The sequence below is a fragment of the Arachis hypogaea genome, chromosome 4 (assembly GCF_003086295.3).
Source record: "Arachis hypogaea cultivar Tifrunner chromosome 4, arahy.Tifrunner.gnm2.J5K5, whole genome shotgun sequence".
In the NCBI taxonomy this organism is placed as follows: Eukaryota; Viridiplantae; Streptophyta; class Magnoliopsida; order Fabales; family Fabaceae; genus Arachis; species Arachis hypogaea.
This window is the reverse complement of record NC_092039.1, coordinates 114063613-114089112: the sequence shown is the minus strand read 5'-3', so window position 1 is coordinate 114089112 and position 25500 is coordinate 114063613. Positions and strand designations below refer to the sequence as shown.

Genomic DNA, 25500 nt, shown 5'->3' with positions numbered 1-25500 from the left:
TTGCAAACACCTTTACCTTTATAAATCCATTTATAAATTATAATCGTGATGACTACGAGAGACTTGAGGTCCATAACAAACACCTTTTGACTCATGTTACGCGCATGATGGAAATTGCATAATTAACCTAATAATAAGCAATACTCCGTCATTTTCCAACAAATTTTTAATTCAAGATTTTAATTTTAATAAATTTTAAGTATTAAATTAGTCTTTAATTTTATGAAAAAGTTTAATTTTTATATCAAATTTTACTATGAAATTAAACAAGTCAATTCTTATTTTTATTTAACAAAAATATAAAAAATTCTAAACAATTTTAAAAATTTTAGATCAATATCTTGATTTAGATGAATAATTTAATTTTCAAACTGATTTGTCTAATAAAATAAAAATTCAGAAACTGATTTGATCCTTAAAATTTGTGAAAGTCTAGTGGTAAACAAAAATTCTTTTAAAAGATTGATTTTAGACTAATTCATGTGTAAACTAGAAACCCTTCTAAAAGCATTTCTATTTCACAAGAATATTTGTGGAGATAATGAAGGCCACAAGTTTCATTTCACGATTGAACTTTTTACATAGTGATTAAAGAAATAAAATATCACGCTATACTACCTTAGCCCAAAGGTTTATGTGGAACTCATCAAAATGCTGATAAAATTTCATACGGATGATTGAAAAAATTTCAAAACACATAAATAATGTCTCAACCTTTCATTTACTCTAAAACTATGTCATCTTATTAACATATGTTAATATACTTGTGAAAAAAAAATAAAGAGCATAGCACTCTTTAAAAAGACCTGCTATTATAGAAATAAGAAACACATGTTTTAAGTTTTAATTTTAATTTTTCTTTTTAAAAAAATTAAATAATTAACCCACATAACTAGTAAGTTATTATTTTAAATTTCAGTGATTTATATAAAGTAATAAAACATAATACAATAGAGAATTAAGATTTGTTAAAAAGTATAACACTCCTTGTTATTTAATAAAAAGCGTTTAGTTTTTTTTCTCATGTTTACTTCGGCTACCCCTTTTTACCAGTAGGGAGAGGTCGTTTCTCTATAAAAGCCATTTGGTGTGTTCTAAACTTGTCATCTCAATATTTGCATTGCACTAAACTTACTAATACATCATGGGATCGTTATGGTCTCTTGTTTTTCAAACACATTTTCTTTTTCTTTTTTCATTGCTCTTCTCATTGTCCACTATCATAAACGGTCACCAATGTCATGGAACTGAAACCAATGCTTTGTTGCAGTTTAAGGAAAGCTTTGTGATTAGTAAGTTTGCTTCTTATAATCATTTTAGCTATCCCAAAACTGTTTCTTGGATGCCAAGCATAGATTGCTGCTCTTGGGATGGCATCGAATGCGACGAGTTCACCGGTCATGTGATTGGCATTGATCTGAGTAGCAGCCAGCTGTATGGATCAATAGATGCTAATAGCAGTCTGTTTTCTCTTGTACACCTTCAAAGCCTTGATCTTTCTGACAATGACTTCAACCACTCTCAAATTCCAACCATCATAGGTAACTTTTCACAGTTAAGATACCTCAATGCTAGCAAATCAGGATTTTCATCATCTGTGCCTGATGTACTCACAAACCTCACATATCTGCAAAGTCTTGATCTTTCCCATTGTGACCTGTATGGTGAATTTCCAGCTGGAATATTCCATCTTCCAAACTTGACAACTTTGGTTTTGGCTGAAAACCGAAACCTTAATGGTGTGATTCCTGATTTTCAATCAAGGGCACTTGTTAAAAAGTTGATTATCCCTGCAACAAATTTTGGAGGTAGAATACCAACATCCATTGGTAATCTTACTTCTTTAAATTGGTTGTCCATTGCAGAATGCAATTTCCAAGGATCTATTCCTTCTTCCTTTGGCAACCTCAATCAGCTGGTGCATCTAAACCTTTTTTCCAGCGGGCTAACTATTGGCACCTTTCCATTATTTTTTGTGAATCTCACCCGTCTATCTTACTTAAACTTAGAAAGTTGCAACTTAACCGGAGAGATACCATCATGGATAATGAATCTAACATCTTTAGAGGACTTGAATCTTTACAACAATACGTTTCATGGTGAAATCCCGCACTCTCTTTTCAGAATGGACAACCTTACAGCTCTTGATCTAGGCTTGAACTTGTTGCAAGGGAAACTAGAGCTTGGATTGTTTTTGAAGATGAGAAGGCTTTCTTACCTTGGTTTGTCTTGCAACAAATTATCTTTGCTCAACGAAAAAGGTTCTTTCAATGCTACCCTTCCCCCACTTGAGGTGTTACACTTGGAGCAATGCAAGTTAACTGGTGGAATTCCGACTTGGATAATGAACCTAACTGGCTTGCGGGAGTTGGCTCTTGATGAGAATTACCTTCAAGGTGAAATTCCTAACTCTCTGTTTTCACTAGAGAATCTTGCAACACTTTCTCTTAGTTATAATTCTTTTGAAGGAGAGCTTGAGAGTGACATGTTTTTGAAGCTCAAAAAGCTTATTTATCTTTCTTTATCCGACAACAAACTCACTTTGCTTCCGGGAAAAAGTTCTTCCAATGGGACCCTTCCTCCATTAGAAGTTGCAGGTTTGGATTCATGCAATTTGGTTGAGTTCCCATCTTTTTTGCAACAGTTGGATCATTTGGAATCTCTGAGGTTATCAAACAATGATTTCAAGTCAGTAGTACCTGACTGGATTTGGGAGAAAAAAAGTCTTCAAAATTTGGCCATTGCCAAGAGTTCACTGACAGGGGAAATATCTCCATTGATCTGTAATATAAAATCACTTGTGCTTCTTGATCTGGCCAATAACAACTTAAGTGGCACCATTCCATCATGTTTGGGAAGCTCTAGCCAATCTCTTCAAATCATGAAGCTAAAAGGGAACAAATTGTTTGGTCATCTTCCTCAAACATATGTCATGGGAAGTGCCCTTAAGATGATTGATGTCAATGACAACAATTTGCAAGGCCAGCTGCCAAGAGAATTGGCCAATTGCAGAATGCTTGAGTTTCTTGACGTGAGCTATAACAAGATCAACGACTCATTTCCGTATTGGTTGGGATCACTTCCAGAGCTGAAAGTTATTGCCTTACGTTTTAATGAATTTCATGGAACTATAAATTGTCCAAGTATATGCACATTTCCAAAGCTTCACATTCTTGATCTTTCCCACAATAAGTTTTCTGGAAATTTGACTCCAGAGATGATCAAGAATTGGAAGTCCATGACAACTTCCAACATAAGCCAATTACAATATGAGGATTCGGCTATCCATATTCCAGGAAAATTTTGGTTTGTTTATATTTTCTATTCATTCACAATGTCTAACAAAGGGGTTGTCACAGATTATGAGCATATTCAGAAAATATTTTACTGCATGGTAGCCATTGATATTTCAAGTAACAGAATTTCTGGAGAGATTCCATCTGTTTTGGGGGATCTCAAGAGTCTTGTTTTGCTCAACATGTCCAATAACTTGTTTATTGGTGACATTCCATCTTCCTTTCGAAAACTCTCAAACCTTGAAGCACTTGATCTTTCCCTCAATAGTTTGTCAGGAAAAATTCCTCAAGAATTAGCAGAACTCACCTTTTTGGAGTTTTTCAATGTGTCCTTTAACAAACTCTCAGGTCCTATACCAGAAAACAAGCAATTTTCCACGTTTGAAGGAAACTCCTTCGTGGGAAACCAAGGCCTGTGTGGGATTCAGTTGAAGAAGAAATGTGATGGTAATTGGTTTTTCCCGACAGGACTTGATAGTGATCATGACTCAGGATCTATCATTGAATTCGATTGGAAAATAATTCTGATTGGATACGGAGGAGGAGTTGTTGCTGGACTGGCACTTGGAAATGCTTTCGGTTCAGATATTCTTGCATGGTTAAAAGGTAAGAAATTACTTTGCTAGTTTGCTTTTCTTACCTCTTTTAAGTTATGTAGCAGTGTGTTATGTTGTGAGCAATTGCTATATGCTCATGTAATATGTGTAAGCCATTAAAAGTGATAGTAGTAAAAGGTTTGAATAATACCTTTGTTAAAAGGAAAAAAAAAAGTTTGAATAATAAGAGAGGTCTTATGTTAACCTCATTGTTTAAAAGGTAAGAGAAGAGTCTTTTATAGAGCAATGATATGAGAAGCAGATTCAAGTCTGCTCTTACAAATAGAATGCTGCAAGTTTGCAACAATGTCACAGTGTTCCTCAACCTCATTTAAGTAAGTGTGTTCAGACGTTTTTTACTTGTTTTTGAGGCTAAAAAAAGACAAATCACAATTAATCTCGTGTCTGGAAACATCATGCCAAGGAAAATGAGGATACGAATTCCTGTTTATAGCATAGCGTGTTTTTACAATGTGAAAATGGAATAATACGTACATTTGTCTATAGCATGAGTCTTATGCTCAGAGGAGGAAAAAGATCTATACGTGAACAAAATTGAGAATGAACAGCAACTATTTATAATTTTAAGGACATCAGAGCTCCTCTTAACACAATATTTAATTTGCTTTGCATCTAATCTCTCACTTTCCACTGCGTTAAGAAAGATTTTTGTTTCTTTTGGGGGGAGGGGGGAGTAGTATTAGAGCAATAATAAGTAGTTGGTAGATAAATATTTATGAGATTAGTTTGAAATATTCCTATAAATAGTATGACTCTATTATGTAAACAACAACTTCAATACATCTTTTTTATTTTCGTATCTCTATGACTGCGTTTGTTTATAAGAATAGGACAGGACAAGACACTAAGAACAGGACAGAGACAAAAAATTGTGTTCTTGTATTCTGTTTGGTGATAAACTAGAACAAATTATGAAAATTTAATTTATTCTCATTTTTTTTCATTCAAAAAATTTGAGATGAAAAATATAACAATAAAAAATATAATTATGAAAAATTAACAAGAATAATGAAAGAAAAAATAAAAAATAAGTTGTGTCCCTTGTTAGTGTCTCCATGTCCTTCCTGTTAAGATTGACACAAAATACACTAATTCAGTGTCTCTGGACACATTGTCTCTGTCCATGTCTCCTCTGCCAAACACGATTTTGTGTCTCAGTGTCCCTGTCTCAGTGTCCTGTCTCTGTAAACAAATGCAGCCTATTTTCTTATTATAGAATCAGAGCTCTATTAGTATCCATGATGAAAACTTCAAACCCAAATAATAAGTATCCATTGTCTTCTTCCTCTCTAATGGTAGAATCATCTTCTAATGTAGCACAACATCCTACTAGCCTTTTCTATATTCATCCTAGTGAAAATCCAACATCTGTCCTTTCACTCCTTTCCTTATTGGCAGTAACTATCATTCTTGGTGTCGATCATTTTCCATGGCCATCATTTTCAAAAACAAATATGACTTTCTCACTGATTCTATTACTTCTCCTCTAACTAATGATCCTCTGTTTTCAATATGAGAGTGTTGCAATAACTTGATGTTGTCTTGGCTATTTCATTCCCTTCTTCCCTCTATTATCGAAAGCGTTGTTTATTTTTCTACTGCCTCTTCCGTATGGACCGACTTTAAAGAGCATTTTTTCTAAATTGATCTTCTTCGTATTCCAGAATTACAAGTAGAAATTTATGCTCTTAAACAAGAAAATCAGTCCGTAACAGAATTTTATACCTCTTTGAAGACATTGTAGGAGGAGCTTGATAACTCACGTCTTCTTCCTATTTGTAATTGCCTAGCCAAAACACATCCCTCACAAGATTTCATCATTCGATTTCTTAGAGGTATTGAAGAGCGTTTTTCTATAGTTCGGGCACAAGTTCTTCTTCTTGATCCTCTTCCGCCCATCACAGGGTCTTTGCTCTTGTCGTTCAACATGATCGTCAACTTCAAAACGCATCTGGAATTCTGGATGATCAACGAACCATTGCTACGATCGTAGAAGCTCGTCGTCCTCCTCTTGGGCGTGGTTGTGGGTATGCCTCTTCAAACCCAGAATGCGGCAACAGCGGTTCCTCGAAGGTTTGCTCTTATTGTGGTCAAGGAGGGCACACCGTGGATATTTGTTACAACAAACATGGCTACCCTTCCGGCCACCTGTATCACCCAAGGAGACCACGATTCCTTAATCGTGCCTCTGCCTCTGTTAATGCCATCATTGTGCCGACACTGCCTCCTAGCTCTCCCACACCGCCAGTTCCCTCTTCTGTCCTAGATCATGAAAAAAGGGCTCCTCATCAGAGAACACGCAAAGCAGGCTTTGAGCCTTACTCAAGCCCAACACAACATTTTTCTAGCATTTCTAAAAAAGGCTAAATCTCAATCATCAGACAACAAGGATAAAAGTCTCTCACCCTCCAACCAAATTGAGCTTCTTCCTAACCCAACTATGGGTATCCATATTTGTGCTAGAGTTCTTATCAAATGAATTCAAAATCTTTCTCAATATTAATGGCATCATTCATAAATTGTCATGCCCTTGTACTCACCAGCAATAAGGTGTTGTAGAGAGAAAGCATATATATATATTTGTGAAATGGTACTTATTCTTCTTACTGCTGCACATTTGTCAATGAAATATTAGGAGGATGCCTTTTTGACTGCTACTTTTCTTATTAATCGATTGCCCATTAGGATCCTTAATATAAAATCATCTTTTGAGGTTCTTCATTTTAAGCCCCCCGATCATTCTATTTTGAAGGTTTTTGGGTGTGCTTGTTATTCAAACTTAAGACCCTTTAATAAATATAAATTAGACTATAGGTCTGAGCAATGTAGTTTTTTTTGTTATGCTCTTTTTTCAAAAGGGTTTAAATGTTTAAAACAAGATAGTACAGTTGTTATTGTACGTAATATTATTTTTTATGAAAACATTTTTTTCCCTCATTTTTTCATAAGAATGTTGTCTTTGATTCATCACTAACCTCATTTTGTGAGCATGAGATGTTACCTCAGATTCCTATTTCAAATTCTGCTACATCGTAGTTACCTTATACCTGAAGTTTAGTTCCACCTGCATCAACTATATTTACTAACTCTAATACAGATTTTCCTCCTCCAACTAACAATGCTTCATCATCTATTAATCAATCACCTTCTGAAGTGGTTACTACAGATTCTGCACTAATATCAATTTATGGTTTTGAAATTCAGCCTCCTAAGTTACCTATTATAGAATTTTCATGTTTTCATAATACTCATGCTATGGTAACTCGTTCTAAATTTGGTATCTCTAGTCATATTGACTTGGTTACCAATGTTTCTAAGACAGTTTTTCAATCTATGCACTCCTTTTATTGGCTTCAAGCCATGAAAGAAGAATATACTACCTCATAAAAAATAAAACTTGGCATTTAGTCCCGCCATCAGCCAATTCCATAATTATTAGGTCTAAATGGGTGTTTGCCATTAAGCGTGGACTTGATAACTCTATTAAAAAATATAAGGCTCGCCTTTTGACCAAAGAATGTCATCAAATTGAGGGCATCGGTTATTCTCAAATCTTTAGCTCGGTCATTAGGCCAACAACTACTAGAGTAATCTTATCTTTGGCTTTATCTAAAAGTTAGTCTCTTAGGCAATTTGATTTTAGCAACGCATTTTTCAATGAAGATCTAATTGAGAATGTGTACATGGCACTACTTCCTGGCCTCTTCAATTCTGATTCTAATTTAGTATGTAAACTTGACAAGGCCAATAGTTTGAAGCAGGTTTTCGGGGCTTGATTTTTTAAATTGTGCAGTACTCTATCCATATTTGATTTTCAAAATACTTCATCTGATGTTTCTTTATTTTTTCATTTTTCAACCATTTTTACTCTTTTTCTTGTTGCATATGTTGATGACATAGTCATTACAGGTAGTGATAAATCTAAAATAGAGTTTATTATCTCTAAATTGAATCAATTATTGTCTTTAAAGGATTTAGGACTCTGCATTATTTTTTAGAAATGCCATTTAATTTTTTACCTTCGGGAGACTTATATATCTCACAAACTAACTATATTTGTGATCTTCTTAATAAGGCATCCATGGATAAGTCACATTCAATGTTCACATCTATGCTTTCTTCTCAAAACTAACACTGCAGGGTTCAAATTCTTTTGATGATCCTAGTCTCTATCGATCAATAGTAGGAGGCTTTCAATATGCAACTCTCACTCATCCTGAAATTGTATATTCAGTCAACAAATTTAGCCACTTCATGCACCCATGATTCATCATTGGAAATAGTCAAACGCATTTTGCGTTATCTCTGAGGTAAGATTAATTATGGTATTCAATTTTCTAAATCCTCTGATATTCGTCTTCTTACTTTTTCAGATGCCAATTGAGCTGCGGACCTTGATGATCGATGTTCAACAAGTGGTTACTGCATTTACCTTGGATGCAATCCAATCTTTTGGAGCAGTCGAAAGTAACAAGCTGTAAATCATTCATCTACTGAGGCAGAATACCGTTGCTTGGTTGACACGACAGCTAAGTTAGTTTGGGTTCAAAAACTTCTTCGAGATATTCGTGTTGCTTCTCCAGTTGCTCCAACTTTATTTTGTAACAAGTTAGGTGTTGTTCTTCTTGCCTCAAACCCAGTTATGCATAGCAGAAACAAGTACTTTGAGGTTGATCTCCATCTTATTCGTGATCATGTTCAAAGAGACTTGCTAAACATTGTTCACATACCTTCCCATGTTCAAGTAGTTGATATTTTGACAAAACCATTACCAAGCCCCTGTGTTCATGGATAAATTAAGGGTGCTACTAAACTCCACCCTTAGTTTGAGAGAGTGTAAAAAATATAAACACTAATGAAGTCGCATAGAATATGCTATCACTATAAATACAGTGTAACCAAAATATCTCAGCAATAATTTTTTAGATCAATATTATTCATCTCAAAAACTATTATCTGCTCTCTCTTTCTTCCAATTATTTTCAACACTTTTACTTTTTTTTTTATAATTTTCACATGGATAGACATAACATTCAAACACAAAAAATTGATAGTCTCATACTTACACCTTAGACTGAAATATCTTAAAGATGCAAAATAGATGAAATTTTGGGATGAATGTTACGGAAAAAATGATATTTTTGAAAAAAAAAAGTATTTTTTATTAAAGAATTAAAATAAGATGAAATAAAACACTTGCCGTAAAATATACTATTAGAAAAAGATAAAATAAACAATTTAAAAAAACTGAAGAGGAAGACAAATTAAGAAAAAAAACGTGTTTGGACCCAACCTTTTGAGAGAGATTGAATTGAATTAGGATCTTGATTAGTTGCAGAACCAAGAATATTGGAAGAACTTTGGTTTTTTATGGTGCTATTAAAATTTAACTGAGCGTTTGACATTTCAGCAAAACTATCAAAGCATGCATGAAGGTTTTTTCATGGCCATAATTGTGGGCTTTGTCACTCTTTTTTTCGATTCTGGTTTTATTTTGCAATGTGAATTCACGTAAAGAAAAATAATTGAATAGACTCTATAAATTGTCTTACATTAACAAGAGTATCAAAATTGAATTCTTGGATTATTTCTTGAATATGTAGTTACTTATATATTTTAGTAGCTTTAAAATGTGGATATGTTGATCACTCTGTCTAGACTCCTAATCTCAATTTTAAGCACAAAAATACCGAATTCACGACTAAATTAAAACTATTTAACAATACAATAAGGAAAACCAATTATGCAAAGAATGTGGGAGTTTGCAATTAGAGAAAGTGATTGTAATGTCTCACAAGCACAGCCATCATTGAAGAAGAATAAGGGAATGTGAAGATTGTGGCGCAACATACTTTAAACAACAGAAGAAGCGATCGCAATACTTAACTATTATCGTGGTAACTGTTATGCGTCAATATGCACACCGCCTCAGAAACTATAACACTCTTCTTTTAGGTGAATGAAACTATAACACTCTGCTACTACTGTTATGCGTGTTTTTTGGGTTTCTGGTGTTTTTTTTTTCTTTCTCTTGTTGGGCCTGTAGCCCACTCATGTAGCCACCTAAAACCGAAATAAATCTCTCAATCAAGCAGCTGAGGCCTAACTCAACTTAGGGGGGTACATCGGCCGGGCCACACCGGGTTTGGCTTAATTCAGATCTGGTCCAAAATATAGATCGGGTCTAATTTTTGGACCCTAATCCGATCCTAAACCCGATGAAACCTACGCATCTTCGGGCCGGGTAAAAATCGGGTGAAAATCTGGTCTTTAGCATGTAAAAATTACCTAATCTCCAACCTTTATTTCACAATTCACATAGTAAAATTCACTTAAAAAAATATAACAAGAACCAACCCTTCTCTAAAATTATAGTGTAATCATAATCAATACTAATACTATCTAACACCAAATATTTAAATCAATACAAATAACACAATATTATGTATTTGTCTAAAGTCTTATTGTAAGACCCCAAATTTTTATAAATTAAATAATTGACTATTTACAAATTATTGTATTATATTAAGATGTAGCTTTTAAGAAAATTATTTTGATTAGACAAAATTTATCATTATTATTATTATTATTACTATTACTATTATTATATTATTATTATTATAATATTATCCTAGCTATCATTTAATTTCCCTGAAAACCATTAAGGGAAAAACGAAAAGAAAGACAAGCCACGTTGTGGCTTATATATATATATATATATTAATTGGGGCCATCTAGTGTATAGATGTGTCTGTACAGATTTTTGTCCTTTTGTAGCTGAAAAAGCGTGTCATTAAAAGTGTTGTTTAAAGAGAAAGTATTACCCTTAATCGTTAACTTGGCTCTGATACCAGATTTTAAAGTCGTCTTTTCTTTTAATTTTATCTTCGAAATTTTTATTAATTCTTCGAATAATTTTCCAATTCATAATAAAAAGTATTGACCGTATTACTAGTATTTATACTTCTGATTTTTATAGTTTTTCAATCTTGTTTTAGTTTATAATATTCTTTTTTGCATGGATTATTGTATATAAAATATTTTATCTGTTTGTCTTTTTCTTTAATATAATTTCTTAAATCCTCAAAAACTTCTTTTATTTCTACATTTTCCGTTGTTTCTAAATATCTTTTTAATTTTTCAACTTCATTTTTCATTTTTTCTTTTAACAGTTTTAATTCTTTTAAGTCATAATATGGTTTTCCAGGCATTTATAAATTTTTTAAGTTTAACTCCAACTTGTTTATATTTATTCTTGTTTCTATCCTTTTTATTATAAGGTCATCAATTTCGATCTGAAGATTATTTAATTCCCTTTTATACTCCTTTATTTTACTTTTTAATTTTTTCGCCCTTTTCCTTTTTATTTTATTTTCTGGTCTTTCAATCTTTGTATGCTTCATTATTTATCTTAGAATTTCTGTAAATTCTATCATCGATTCATCGCTATTTTCTAGAGATTCTATTAATTTTTCTAGCTCTTCGACTTCTCTTTTTAACTTGTCATAGATTGTTTTTAGAGCTTCAAATGCTCTTTGATTTATTTCAGAAAACTGTAAATAATTCAACCGATTTTCTCTTTCAAAGAGCTTTTGTTTCTTGTCTTGATAAGTTACATATATTTTTTCTTTATTTATTGTCATAATTTAATGTTTAGGGTTTCATTTAATTTTTCGACCTTTTTTGTTAATTCTTTTATTTCAGAATTTTCTTCTTTAATCTTTATTTTGGATAAACTTAAAGGGCTATTAATTTTAGATTCTCTTATTTGAAAATTCGATGAAACTAATTTTCCTGATGGTTCTTTTAATAATAGAACTGGGTTTTCAATAGCTTTATATTTTGGTATTTCTGTTTTTACAATTTTCTGAAATAATTCATCAACATAAATTCTTTCTCTGTTTTTAAATATTATACGATGATGGCTATTTGTTAAAGCATAATTTATTGCATATGTAATTGAAAATGGTTCATCGTCTTGTTCCATTAGATTCTTTCTGTGAAATTTATAAGCCAAACTTATAGATCTTCCAAGATTTTCAGTTGATAAAGGTATAGCATATCCAAGATGGGCATTGAATTTTACATTTACATTTGCCAAGTTTCCATGAACAATTCCAATTATTTGATCTATTGGGTCATCAGTAATTCTTTTATCATAAATCGCTAAGCTTATTGGTGAATTAATTCCTTTCATATATGTAGATTTGATTAAGACTTGTATAGTACTAATATGAATCCATCCAATTTTCGATCTCTTTTGTTGATCTTTAATTTTCTCAATCTGTTTACTCAACTCTTCATCATTTATCAAAGCTATTTCAAGCTCTCTATTAGTAGATTTTATCTTTATAGGGCTTTCAAGTTGAATTTTTCCATAGTATATTATATTTTTTCTATTAAAAACTTCTTTTAAAAGATTTTGTTTATTAAAATTTTCATTTGATTTGAGATTTAATTCTGTTTTTAGAACAACCTATTTTTCGTTATCTAATAAAGCAGTTAATCTATAATAATCAGATTCTTCTGTTAATTCTAAGCTTTCTAAATAATTCATAATTAAGAGATTAGGATAAAGGCGTACCTTTCTGGAGAAAAGCTTCCTTTATTTAGTATATTTTACATAAGATGTTTTTATCTCCAGATGGGAGATTGTAGATACTAACTCCAGAGGGGAGTTTAGAATTGGTTTTCCCTAAGGGAATTCTTCTTCAAACTATAGAATCGCCTCGGTAGCTTCCTCCTTGCTCTCCTAGCATATGAGTACTCTTAGCCTCCTGCTTTCTATGGTTTGATGATCTTTACAATTGCCTAAGCAACCTATTTATAATGGTTGGGTCTGATGGACAATTCCCATCCTTACCCTTCTTATGACGTCATTGCTTACGTCATTGTTTATTATCTTGCACCAGCTACATTGTTGGTGCTCTATGACCTAAGCGCTTACGTCACTATGCAATAATGTTAAGAGATGCTTCAGATGTGCTGTTCTCTTCTTTCATTATGTGGCCTTCAGATGCGTTGTCTCCTTCCTTTATCATGTGGGTTGATTCCGTTTCATTATTGCTTTCTTCAGATAACTCTGAGACACATAACTGGCACTTGTGGTCTTCTCTGTCTTTTATCAAATAGCAGAGATTCCTCTTTATCCCTTCGGGGAGCTTTTCTAAGAGTCCAGATAAGTTGTAGAATGCTGATTCAAATTTCACTAAGAGTCTCATCTCTCTTTCTTCAATTTCATTCCTTTTACTGGACACAAGCAAAGTATTTCTGCTTTTATAATTGATTCTTGTGTAAGATTCCCTTGTTATCTTTTGAGTTCTTTCGAAGACCCTTGCTAGTGTGCTGGCTAGTCTTCCTTCATGACTGTAGATTGTTAAATCTTGAACTTGATCAATTGGTTGAAAATTTCCTGGGAAGACGGACATGAAGATTACTTGATGTGCTGGAACCAAGCATTCTTCTTCTTCATTAAAAATAGGTTGACTATTCGTAAATTTTAGGGATATATCCCTTGGATTTACGTTGTCAATCATATTTTTAAATCTCTTTACTGCATCAATAAATCCTGCAGAAAACTCACTAATAATTTTCAAATCGTTAAAAATTAAAATTGTATCAATTAATCCATACTGGAAAAACTGATAGGTGTCAGATGGGGAAGCCTCTGGAAATATAACCAGCTTTGTTAGCTGTTCTTTGGCAATAGGATAATATCCCAAGATTGCCCTTTTGTCTTCAGTCTAATTTAGGACTATGTTAAGGGTTTCTCTGAGATTTGATCTACAGACCCTTTTCTTTTCCTTGATTTCGGCCCTCGTAGGAATGTTTCTTATTATTCCTATTCTCTGGGTTTGAATTGGAGCTTTATCTGCTCTTTTTAGGGTTTGCTCTGGATGAAGAGCTTCATATTCCCTGAAAGATTCCTTTGCTTCTTCCAGTGTTAAAAACCCTCCTTTATGAATTATCCTTGATTGATGTGTAAATGGTGCTGCTTTTTCCCAAGCATCATATACTTCTTTCATGGGGCCATTATAAATTACATAATATTTTTAATCTTGGGTGGATTTTTTGATAATTTCAGCAATTGTTTTATTTTCTAGAATTTTTTCTTCACCTGATTTGTCCACCACGCTTAGCTGGCTGAACTCTGATGGTTTTGGTTGTTGTGTTGATTTTATTGCTTCGATGGCCTTTTTGAGGGATTGGATCTGCGTCCTTATTTGCTGACAATGCTTGCATTTTTCAAGTTCTTGTTCGTATTTCTGAATTTCTTGATCTAATGCGTTGTAGACGAACTCTATTCTCTTGTTAATGTATCTGCAATAACATTTTTGTCACCCTTAATATATTCAATTTTTATTGGATATTGTAACAAAAATAATTGCCATCTTACCAATCGTCCATGATTATAATCAACTTTTAAATTATATCGTATGAAACCTGTTAGATAACTTGAATTTGTCCTTAATGTAAATTCTTTGGGTAGTAAATCAATTTTCCATTTCTTAAGAGATTTAATTGCTGCTAGAGTTTCCTTTTCATGAGTGGTATATCTCCGTTCTGTTGGAGTAAAAGTCCCTGAAATATACCTGCAAAGTAATTTCTTTGGGGAATATTTAGAATCTAGTGATTCTTTTTCTTGTTCCAAACTTTTTATAGCTTTCTTAGCTTTTAGACATCCTGACCAGGTTATGTCTGAAGCATCTGTTTCTACTATAAGTAGTCATTTTCTTCTGGAATATAAAGTTCTGGAAGTTTTTCACATAATTCTTTAATCCTTTGAATTTGCATACTGTCTTTTTCATCCCATTTCCATTCTTTTTTAGTACTTATTTTTGGAAATAAGCTTTTAGTGTATTCTGTTATATTCTTTAAAAATCCTTGATCAGAAATATAATTTATACATCCTAAAAATCTTTGTAATTGTTTTCTATCTTCTATTTTATTAGGAAATAAATTTACCTTTTCTAGGACATTTGGCTGAAGTTTTAGCTTTCCTTGAGTGGATAGAATTAGCCCAAGAAACTCTATTTCTTGTTTTGCTATTCTTGCTTTCTTTTTGCTAAGAACTAGTCCTTTTTCTTTACATCTTTCTAAAACTACTAATAATTTTTGAAGATGATCTTCTTTATCCTGTTTTGTAAAAATTAGTATATCATCAATATACACTAAAACAAATTCATTTAACTCTTTTAGATTTTCTTCCATAAATCTTTGATAAATACCTGGAGCTTGTTTTAATCCGAATGGTAATACATTCCATTCATAAAGTAACACACTTGTTGATTCTTTTGTTGGGCAAGTAAAAGCAGTCAATTTCTTTGTTTCTTCATCTAAACGAAGTTGCCAATATCCTGATTTTGCATCAAGAGATGAAAACCAAGTTGCTCCTTTTATTTTTTCTAAAATAGAATCTTTTCTTGGAAGTTTATGAGCATCACCAATAGTTGCTTCATTCATCTTCTTATAGTTAATAATCATTCTTCGTTTTCCCCTTTTAATTTCATTATTGTTTTCGACATAAAAGGCTGGAGCCGCATGAGGACTTTTACTTAATCTTATAATTCCTTTTTCCAAAAGATCTCTATATCCTAAAGAGAACTCTTCTCTATCTCTTGCGGAATAAGGAATTTTATTTGGAACATTTATCTCTTTTGTAGGATCTTTTAATTTAATGCTTACTAATTCGTTATTTGTATTTTTAATATCTAAAGGATTTTCAGCACAAATTTCATCCAAAAGTTTCTCTATCTTTATTTCAAGATTATTTTTTGGAATGTTTATCTGAAAGTATAAATTTAAATAACATGTTTCTAATATAGAAAATATTTTAAATTTTAAGATTTTATCTATAGTAGTAGTTGGTATTTTTATACGTTTTGATTTTTGATTTATTGAAGAATCATGTGGAGCTTTTAAAACTATATATGTTAATTCTTGAATGAATGGATGATATAGTTTTAAAAAGTTATTTCCTATGATAAAATCCATTCCAGAATCATATATATAGATGGAACAATGAACCTATAATTTTGAATAAAAATTTCAGTCATCTCTGTTTTTTGGTCAATTTTATGTATTGATTTGTCAGCTATTCTAACTCTTAATGGTTTCTTTAATTTTTTCCAATCAAGTTTTATATTTGAACTAGCAAAGCATTGTGTTGCTCCAGAATCTATAAAAGCATTTATAAATTTTTCTGTTATTTTTATAGTAATAAATGTGGCATTATTACTCAGTCTCTGAGTCTGTTTCTGAGACATATTCAAAAATATAGTCTAGGTTATCATCAGATTCCTCTAAAGGTTCCATAAAACAAGACTTAGCAATTTCTATTTGTTTAGTAAGATCTTTTTTATCCTTCTTTTTCGGACATTCATTTACATAATGTCCTTCTTCTTGGCAATACCAACACTTACAGTTTTCTTTTTTATTTGGGCAATAGTTACTTTTTTGCCTTTTGTTTTTATTGTTATTTCTTGTTCTAAAATACCTCTTTTTTCTCCAGTTTGGATAGTATTTTCTTTTTCTAAATTGATATTTTCTCTTTCTCTGAAAATTTTTATTAAACCCATATTTTTGGGGTATCTCTTCATTATCCTGACAGCAGATTCTAATTATATTTGCAAATCTTTTTTGAGTTGCTTCTTGCATACAACATTCTTTTATTTCCTCTCTTATTGCAGCGGTTGCTCCACCAAAATTATTTTCAATTGTCCCTCTATTTATTTCTCTTATAAATCTTCCCATTATAAATTCATTAGCAGGATATGGAAGTTTTGTTATATACATACTAAGATAATGATTTTTATCTTCTTCTTTTAATTTGTAATAATGTATTCTATATTCACATATATAAGATTCCACATTACATAAATCATATATCTGGATATTAGCTAAATAGTTTTTTGCTTCTTGATATTCTTTATTATAGACTTCTTGTCTATGATCTATAATATTTTTTTCAAAAAATTCTTTATATAGAATCATCATTATATATAATATCTTATGATAAGCTGTTGTTTTTGTTGCTAAATCTTCTATTATTTGGTTTTCTATTGATGTCATATAATCTCTTATAGTTCCTTCAGTATGAAATCCTATGTAATTCCAAATATCTCTTTCAGACAATTCACTAAGCTTTGGATTAGTAAAAGCTTCTAATAAAAAGGAATTCAACCAATTTTCGAAAATTTCTTTTTCATTCTTTTTACAGTCTAAATCAAGCATTCTTTCTCCTTCCATTTCCTGAATTTTAGGAACGTACTTTGATGGTATTTTTGTATATTTTGAATCTTTATTTATAAACCCTTTTTTAAAAACATAATTATCAAAACCTGTTTCCCATTTATATTGAGATTGGTTATCTTTAGATGTTCCATCTTCATTTTTTACTTGTATTGGAATTGCTGGTTCTTCGTCACTTGAATAATCTAGGATGTGTTTTTCATTTTCTATATTTTCAGAATTTACTAATTCTTCTTCTATTTGAAATCCTTGTTCCATAATATTATTTTCTTGAGCCATTTTTAATTGTTTAAAAAACATTGTAACTTCTTCTAATTTTTCTTCAATATTCATAATTTTAGTGGTGGTTTTACTTTTAGATCTGTTATGTTGATTATATTTTGAAATTTTTCTTCTTTGGGATTCTCTTTTTCTTTATTTCTTTGAAATTTTATGGATACTAATATTTCTTCAAGCATATCTACTATAGAATTTAATTGTGGGTTAAAAGTATGATAAAGATGTGGGGAATCATTTCCATGGTAACATTTCTTAGAAATTCCGTGTGAAAAATAAGTTTTTTCAGGTTTTTGAAATCCTTCAATAAAACTTATAATAAAATAAAGATTTTGAGAAAAATCATTTTGTATTAATTTTAAGAATTCGGTGTCATTACAGTTAACATTAGTTAAAATCATTAATTTTTGATCTATTAATTTTGATAACTTGATTATTTCTTCTCTTAAATCTTCTAATTTACTTTTTTCCATTAGGTGACGTTTTTCTTTATGAAAAGTTACGGTTTAAAGTGTGACTTTAGAAAGTGTGGTGTAAATAAATCTTTAAATCTATACCAATTTTTGCTCTGTATACTAAAATTCACCTAATTATATTACTTAACCTTATGGAAGTAAGGCCAAACGTGGCATACATGCATATATTAATATATATAATCAAGACACATAATCCATTTCATTCAATCATCAAAACATCTTTATCCCATATTTGTTCCTTTCGTCATTGAACTCGTAAGAAAAGAAATAAGGAAAGGGAGGGCCGAAGCATGCAAGAAAGAAAACCGTAACCCATCGAATTTTTGATTTCGATTTCTTGAGATTTGTAACTCCAATAAAAAAATCTAATCCGGTAAAAGTGTTCGCATCCTCCTTTTCTACGTATTGGCGTCACTTTTGATCGGTGGAAATTGACGGTGACGTAGCTCCTCTTTCCTTTGAGTTCGGCCAATTAGAGTTCTAGGAGGCACAGATGATTTCTGAAGCTTTTCTCTTCAGCAGCTCGATCAGAAAGCTTCTCCAAAACTTCTGTTGTTTTGATTTTGCACAGAGGTAGGAGATTTTATTTTGAAATTAACTGTTTTTAAACTATGAATGCCATGGAAGTCTAGTGGGTATTTGTAAATAATTTATGATTGTTTGAAGTGACTGAATTTGATGAGTATGTATTTGATTTTCTGATTGAAAAGAGGTTGAAAATGGTTCAGTTGGGATCCGAAAAAAGGTGGCTAATCCCGAGTTTTAGGGGAAGTGCTTCCAAAATTTTATAAAATCTGAGGTTTTATTTGAAAAGTTATTTTAAAAGATTTGGTTTTGGAAAATTAAATTATTTAAAATATATTTAGTTAAGAAAAGATTCACTCTATTTTAAAGTTTGATTTATTAAGGAAAATATAATGTTTTAAACCCAATCTTTTAAGGAGAGATTTTGTTTTAAGTAAAGATTTGAGTTCGGTTTATTAAGAAAAAGAATATCTGCCACAGGAGAGCAGAGAACAAGGATTTAAATAATATATTAATTAATGAAGCGTCTGCCACAGGAGAGCAGATATGACATTGTTTGGGTTTTAGTGCCAAATGTAAAGTGGGGACGCCCACACACTGAGAACTGTTTTCCAGATGTACGCTTATTGATTTGGAAAGTCACACTGTATGCGGCCTGGCCGTACGACTTATAAGCACACTGTATGCATCTGGAAAGTCATATCTGGGACTTATACCCGGGTAATGTCGGGAGCGGGTAGGCAACCGACACATGAGCTCATGACCTGCATTAGGAATAGACATGCATCATATTGTTTGCACATTTATATTTGGTTGTGTTTGCTTGTTATATTTTCTCTGTGATTGTGCTGCTTGACTTGTTTGTCTTATTGCAATTTGTTTGTGTGTTGATCTGTTTCTTGTGCTATTAGTTGGTGTATTGAGGTGACTGAGAATTGGGCTTTGTTTTTAGTTCGAAAAATTAAAAAAGGTAATTAAGTATACGAGGTAAGTGTAAGAAGTACTTCCAAAGGTTTTAAAAAAAAAGAAAAAATAGTTTTATTAAGTAAAGTTAATTATTTGCATTAAATTCATTACTTTTACGGCATTCCCATTCCCTACTGAGAACGTGTGGTTTGTTCTCACCCCAAAACCTTCCACCCTTTCAGTGACACAGGTTCGAAGATTCAGTTAGAAGATGCAGACGACTAGTAGATTTACTTGTGATTCCTGTTATTTTTATAGAGTTCTCTCGCCCTTGCTGCTTAAAGTTTTATTTTATCCAGAGGGATAGGTATTGTATTTGAGTTTTATATTGAATTCATTTGTATAGCATTTATTATTATTAATAATTATGTGATTGTAATTACTACAAATAATTTTTTGGTATTTTCTTATAAACTGAAACGCGATATCGACCTAAAGGCTCAATATTAAATAGTAAATAAGGGGAACAGGTTAGTAACTCCTTACTTTTGGTACGATCATGACGTGCTAAAGGTTAGGGTGTTACACTTATGCATTTTAAATATAAAACATTAACTTATAATCTTATAAATGACTAATAACACAAAATATTAAGGTTTACAATATTTAAATTCCACATAAGAATAGCCATCATCTATTACTAATAACACAAAATATTAATTGGGTATGATGACCGGGCTACCGATTCGAGTTCGGGTGACCCGAGCTATGGTCCGGACCCGACCCGAAATAATGACCAGGTCTATCTTTGAGACCCTTACCCGACTCTAAACCCGATGAAATCACACTAAATTAGCTCCTAATGTGTTCAGGGCCAAATCGGATCTTTGGGACGGGTCGGGCCATGTACACCCCTAACTCAACTGGTTAAATCATATGTTTCTTAATATACTGTATCCGGATTTAAATCTTGGTAAGTGTACCAAGTATTAAATATGAATCTTTAAGTGTTGTATAAATAAGTGTGTAGTATAAATGTATTGTGACTTGTGATACCTAAAATTGAAGGTTATCCATTCTATTTGACCAAAAAAAAAGAAAAAATCTCTCAATCAAGATTATTTTGCGAGTTAAATGAGCTCATTAATTTTGGATAAATGCCTTATATCGAATTGTTGACTTGTTAAATTTCTTTTAATAAATCTCAGTCATTTTGATTCATATAACTAAATATTCAATTGGTAAGAAGTAGATTAAATTTGACTTTATTTTGAACGGAACAGACGTGTGCTGTAATAACTAATTTATAGTTATTAATGTTTATATGTTGTTAAATCTGACATAATTTGACTTATGAAATATGATAAAAGTTAAAATTTTAAAATAAAATATAACAAATTTTCAGAAAACAAACTTAAATTTACAATAGAATTTTGCAATAATAAATAACTAAAAGTGTTAGGAGAAGAAAAGTAACTTACGTAACAACTTATGATTCATTACTCATTTTTTAATTTAAAAAGTGTTATTTAATTATTGTGATGACAAATATTTTTAATTTGGTTAATTAAGTTTGGTTAAATTAATTTTATGATTGGTTGTGTATTAAGTATTTTGGGTGCAAATTGATTTGTGTATGATAAAAGTTGAAAATGATGATTTGGTTATATTGGAAAAGCTTTATCTCATCAACATAATTAATGGAAATCTAGAGAGATTGCAGTTAATATTAGAAATAAAAATTGTGTCAATAATGATTATTGATTGGGACAACAACGACTAATAATAAGATCAGGAGCTGCTGTCTTGCTATAAAAAGATGATCAAAAATCAAGGGGAAAAAAAAGAAAATCGAGAATACACAACCAGCAGGTTTGAGAGTTGTGATTCTTCTTTATTTAATTTCAAATTGATATATTTGAGTTTTAGATTATGGAGTCTTTTTATTTGAAAAGAAAAATACATGTTTTAGTATGAAAAATTTTGACTAAAAGCCAATGAAAAAAAAGACATGACATAAAAAAAAAAGGTCAAATAATTTATGTTTAAGTTTGAGTTTTTATTATTAGTTTTGTTTGGTCTTGATGATTTTGATTTGTCTTGGTTTGTGAAATTCATAATTGTAGCTTTGTTTTTTTTTGTGGTAGAATCGATTTGAGTGTATTTATCTTTGTCTCTATCTTTAAATTAGTGTTTTGTAATTTTGTTGATCGCTATAGTAAAATTGTATCATAATTATGGTAGAGATTAGAAATAGATTTCACTACATTTTAAAATTGAACTAGGATATATGATGGTGTCATTTTCTCTCATTCTTTATTTTTAAACTTCTATATTTACAAAAAATAAATAAAAAAAGAGTTTTGCTAGGAAACCAATAGGGTATTTATATAATGTGTATAATGGGCTGCTTATTTAACCCAATATGAATTAAAATTAAAAATTACTCACGAAATAATAAATTTAAAAACTCTTATTCAGTTATTTCACTTCAAATTTCAAATTTTAAAAAAATTCAGTTAGTTATTTTAAAAAAATAACCATCTAAAATTCTCCAATACTCTCTTCTTTTTCAACCGGCGACCACTTCACCTTCATCAATAATCATCCAATTTCACCGTCGCTGCTTGGCTTGCCACACGCCACTCACCCTTAATAAAAATAACCATCCACTTAAAGATAAAAATAATCATCCGCGTACCTAATGAATTGAACATCTAACATATTTTAATTATATATAACTAAACTCAATCCAATCAAAATAATCATTTACATAAAAATAAAATAACTATCTGCATATCTACTAAAATGATCATCCTAAATTGACCATTAAAATAGAGGAAAAAGATGAATAAACAGAAGAAACTATTATTGTGGTGAAACATAATTTTAAAGGACTAGTCATGACAAAAGCGACACTGTTGTGAAGTATAGGGCTCAAATCATGAAAGAAGCTAACCATGCTTGGATCCAACGAAGAAGAAGAGCATGGTAGTATCATTGGTGAGAAGAGAGCTTGAAGGAATGAGAGAAAGCGAAGCCGGTTCGGAAGAGAAGCACGAAAACAGCGGTAGCAACGTTAGGCTGAGCGTCGGAGGGCGAGGCGCATCGGACTGACTGGCGGAGATGAAGACGGTGTCGGTGGAAGGATGCGGCGGCTTCGGTATGGCCGGTGAAAAATTCAGTGACGCAAGGTGAGAATCAGAGAAGATGACGGTGAGTTTTGGACGTGTATTCGAGGTTACAGTAAAATAAGAAATAACCGTGCATAGTGTGTGATGAATTTAAATACTAATATTAATTTTTAAATTTTAAAATTTAAAATTAAATAATTAATTAACTATCTAATTTCTAATTTTAATTTTATCTTTTTTTTGATAAATTATGCATATTGTAGACAATTAATATTAGTTCCTAATACTTTCTCATAAAAAAATTTGTATTTGTTCAAAAACTCTTTCTAAAACTAAAAGAGTGTCTTAATTCAAAATTCACCTTCCTTTAGAAGTAGTAGAGCAAAAACCTTTACCCTAAACCTAGGGTCCATGGCAATTTAGTAATTAGGACTCGATTTCTTAAATGAATGGGATTTATAATAGTTAAACATCTAATTATGATTATAAAAAATCAAGATTTTATATATGTAATTGGAAGAGTAAATTAAATCCGTAAAATATGAAATCATATTAAGATTTAAATTATAAAATTGTTAAATTTAGTAAAAATTTTGTAAAATCAGTATACTCATTTAAAATTATAACAAACAAATTTTAAGAGTTAAATTGAAATTATTACTACTATATCTCTATTTTTTTATTATTCGCGTTTATTTCGCAACCAAAGCAAGAGGTTAAGGTTGATTTATATGTACTTATATAAATCCATACTTAACTTTTGAAGAGATATCCTAATCAATGTATTTTGCCACATTTCTTATGAGATTTTTAATTTTTTGGTACAAAGACTTATCAATTCCCAAAAATTTCAACCTCTCTGAAACTTATTACGATTTGCATTGTGAATTTTTTTATTAGGTAATTATTTGTAATTGAGAATACTAATTTATTTTTATAATATTTAAATAAATAAAAAATTAATTATATATATTTTTTTAAACATAAAAAAGATAAAAAAAAATTAAAATTTTTATTTAAAATTTAAAATAGTTCAAAAAGAATTAGAATTTCTCACAAATTTTTTAATTCATATCTTTTTTAAGCTATTCTAAAAGCAAGAGATGTATTAATTTAGAGAATAAAGTGACAAATAAATTTTTAAAAATTTATATTTTGAATAAATTAGTCCTAAAAAAATATCAATAAAATTTTGTAAAATAACAGATATAGACACACAATGTTTTAATTAATTCTTATGATTAGAGTAGAAAGTTTTAATTTGAACAAACTTATTAAAAAATTTTATTAATTATTTTTTTTGTTTAAAGGCTAATCTATCTAAAATATATTTTCCTAAGGATTTATTTATCAATTTAATTACTCAAATTTAGATAAACACCCACTAGTATTTGAAATTAGAAAAAAGAAATCTCTGTTGTTCTAAGACAATATATAATAATATTATAATCTCTAAGTCGAATTTATTTGTATTTGATTCTTTTTAACTGAGGATTCTTATTACTTTTAATATAAATTTGTGTTCTAAGACGAAAACTTCTATCTTTTGTAGTATCCCAAGACTCTTTCAAGCCAAATTCATTATCTGAACTTTGCCCCTTTTTCGTTCTACTTATTACTCTTATATTAGAAGGCTTGTTTGGCTTCACAGACATGAACTTCATTGAAATCTTCTTCTTCTCCTTCTTTTTTTTCTTATTACCATTTGCATTTTGATTTTTTTTTATTAGGTGATGATTTGTAATTGGTAATACTAATATATTTTTATAATATTTAAATAAATAAAAATAAATTATATATATTTTTTTGAATCCTCTAAATTTTAAATTTTATTTTAGAGAATCAAATGTGATCTTTTACTATTTATTTCATAGATAGGATCAAAAGAAAATATAAAAGAAAAAATATTTAAGGATGAGAGACCATCACACTTTAGTAAAAATCCAAAATTTAGAGGATCTAAATTCTGTTTTTTTAAACATAAAAAAGATAAAAAAATTTAAAACTTTTATTTAAAATTTAGAAAAATAATTAAGAAAATAAATTATAATTTCTAACATTTTTTCTAAATCGTTTTTTTTTTTTACCAAAGATAGGAAGACTCGAACCCGCAACCTTTTAGGTGAGTATAGGGAGATTATGCTATTTGAACTATAGCTCGTTGACAAATCAATTTTTTTTAGCTATTCTAAAAGCAAAAGATATATTAATTTGAAGAGCAAAGTGATAAATAAATTTTTGAGAATTTATATTTTGAATAAATTAATTTAAAAAAAAAATACCAATAAAATATTTTAGGATATATAGCAGATATGGATACACTACCTTTTAATTAGTCATTATAATTAGAGTAAAAGATTTTAATTTAAACTAATTTGTTAGAGAATTTTATTAATATTTTTTTTGTTTAAAAAATTTATTTCACTTCACTCTAATTTAGATGAGCACCCTGAATGATTTCGAAGACACTAGTATTTGAATTAGGAAAAAAAAACTCTATTGTTCTAAGACAATACATAATATTATAATCTCTAAGTCCAATTTATTTCGCATTTGGCTTTTTCTAATGAGGATTTTTATTACTTTTAATATAGATCCGTGTTCTAATATGAAAGCTTCCATCTTTTGCAGTATCCAAAAACTCTTCAAAGCCAAATTCATTATCAAAATTTTGCTCTTTTTTTATTCTACTTATTACTCTTACATTTTTTTCAAAAGATTTGTTTGGCTTTGTACAAACATAAACTTTATTGAAATCTTCTTCTTCTCCTTTCTTTTTTTTTTCTTCTGAATTCTCCCAATCTGGATCAAACGTTTCACGTTCTTTTCCTCTATGCAATTCAATGTCTTCAATAAGCAACTAAAATCATAGTAATCTGTTACAAAAAAAATAAAAATAAAAAATCACGATTTTCAAAAAAATATTAACGAATAAACCATTAAAATTAAATTCAGTCATAAGATTATTCGCTATCAAATTTAATAGACAAAGATCATTACACAACTTAGAATCAAAATT

The 25500-nt window shown here is 30.4% G+C and overlaps 1 protein-coding gene across 1 annotated transcript; it reads left to right on the top strand.

Annotated features, from left to right (window-relative positions):
- Positions 1 to 1144: 1144 nt before the first annotated feature.
- On the top strand, positions 1145 to 6280 carry LOC112795230 (receptor-like protein 49). The gene is made up of 3 exons (XM_029297629.1): positions 1145 to 3902; positions 4006 to 4030; positions 5818 to 6280. Exons 1-3 carry the CDS (start codon positions 1145 to 1147, stop codon positions 6278 to 6280), a joined length of 3246 nt encoding a protein of 1081 aa, XP_029153462.1.
- The last annotated feature ends 19220 nt before the right edge of the window (positions 6281 to 25500 follow it).

Excerpts from the sequence above, each read along its gene's own strand:
- LOC112795230 (XM_029297629.1), top strand. The coding sequence starts at position 1,145 with ATGGGATCGTTATGGTCTCTTGTTTTTCAAACACATTTTCTTTTTCTT. Across the intron at positions 3,903-4,005 it reads TATTCTTGCATGGTTAAAAG|CCATTAAAAGTGATAGTAGT; the intron begins GTAAGAAATTAC and ends AATATGTGTAAG. Across the intron at positions 4,031-5,817 it reads AAAAGTGATAGTAGTAAAAG|GGTCTTTGCTCTTGTCGTTC; the intron begins GTTTGAATAATA and ends CGCCCATCACAG.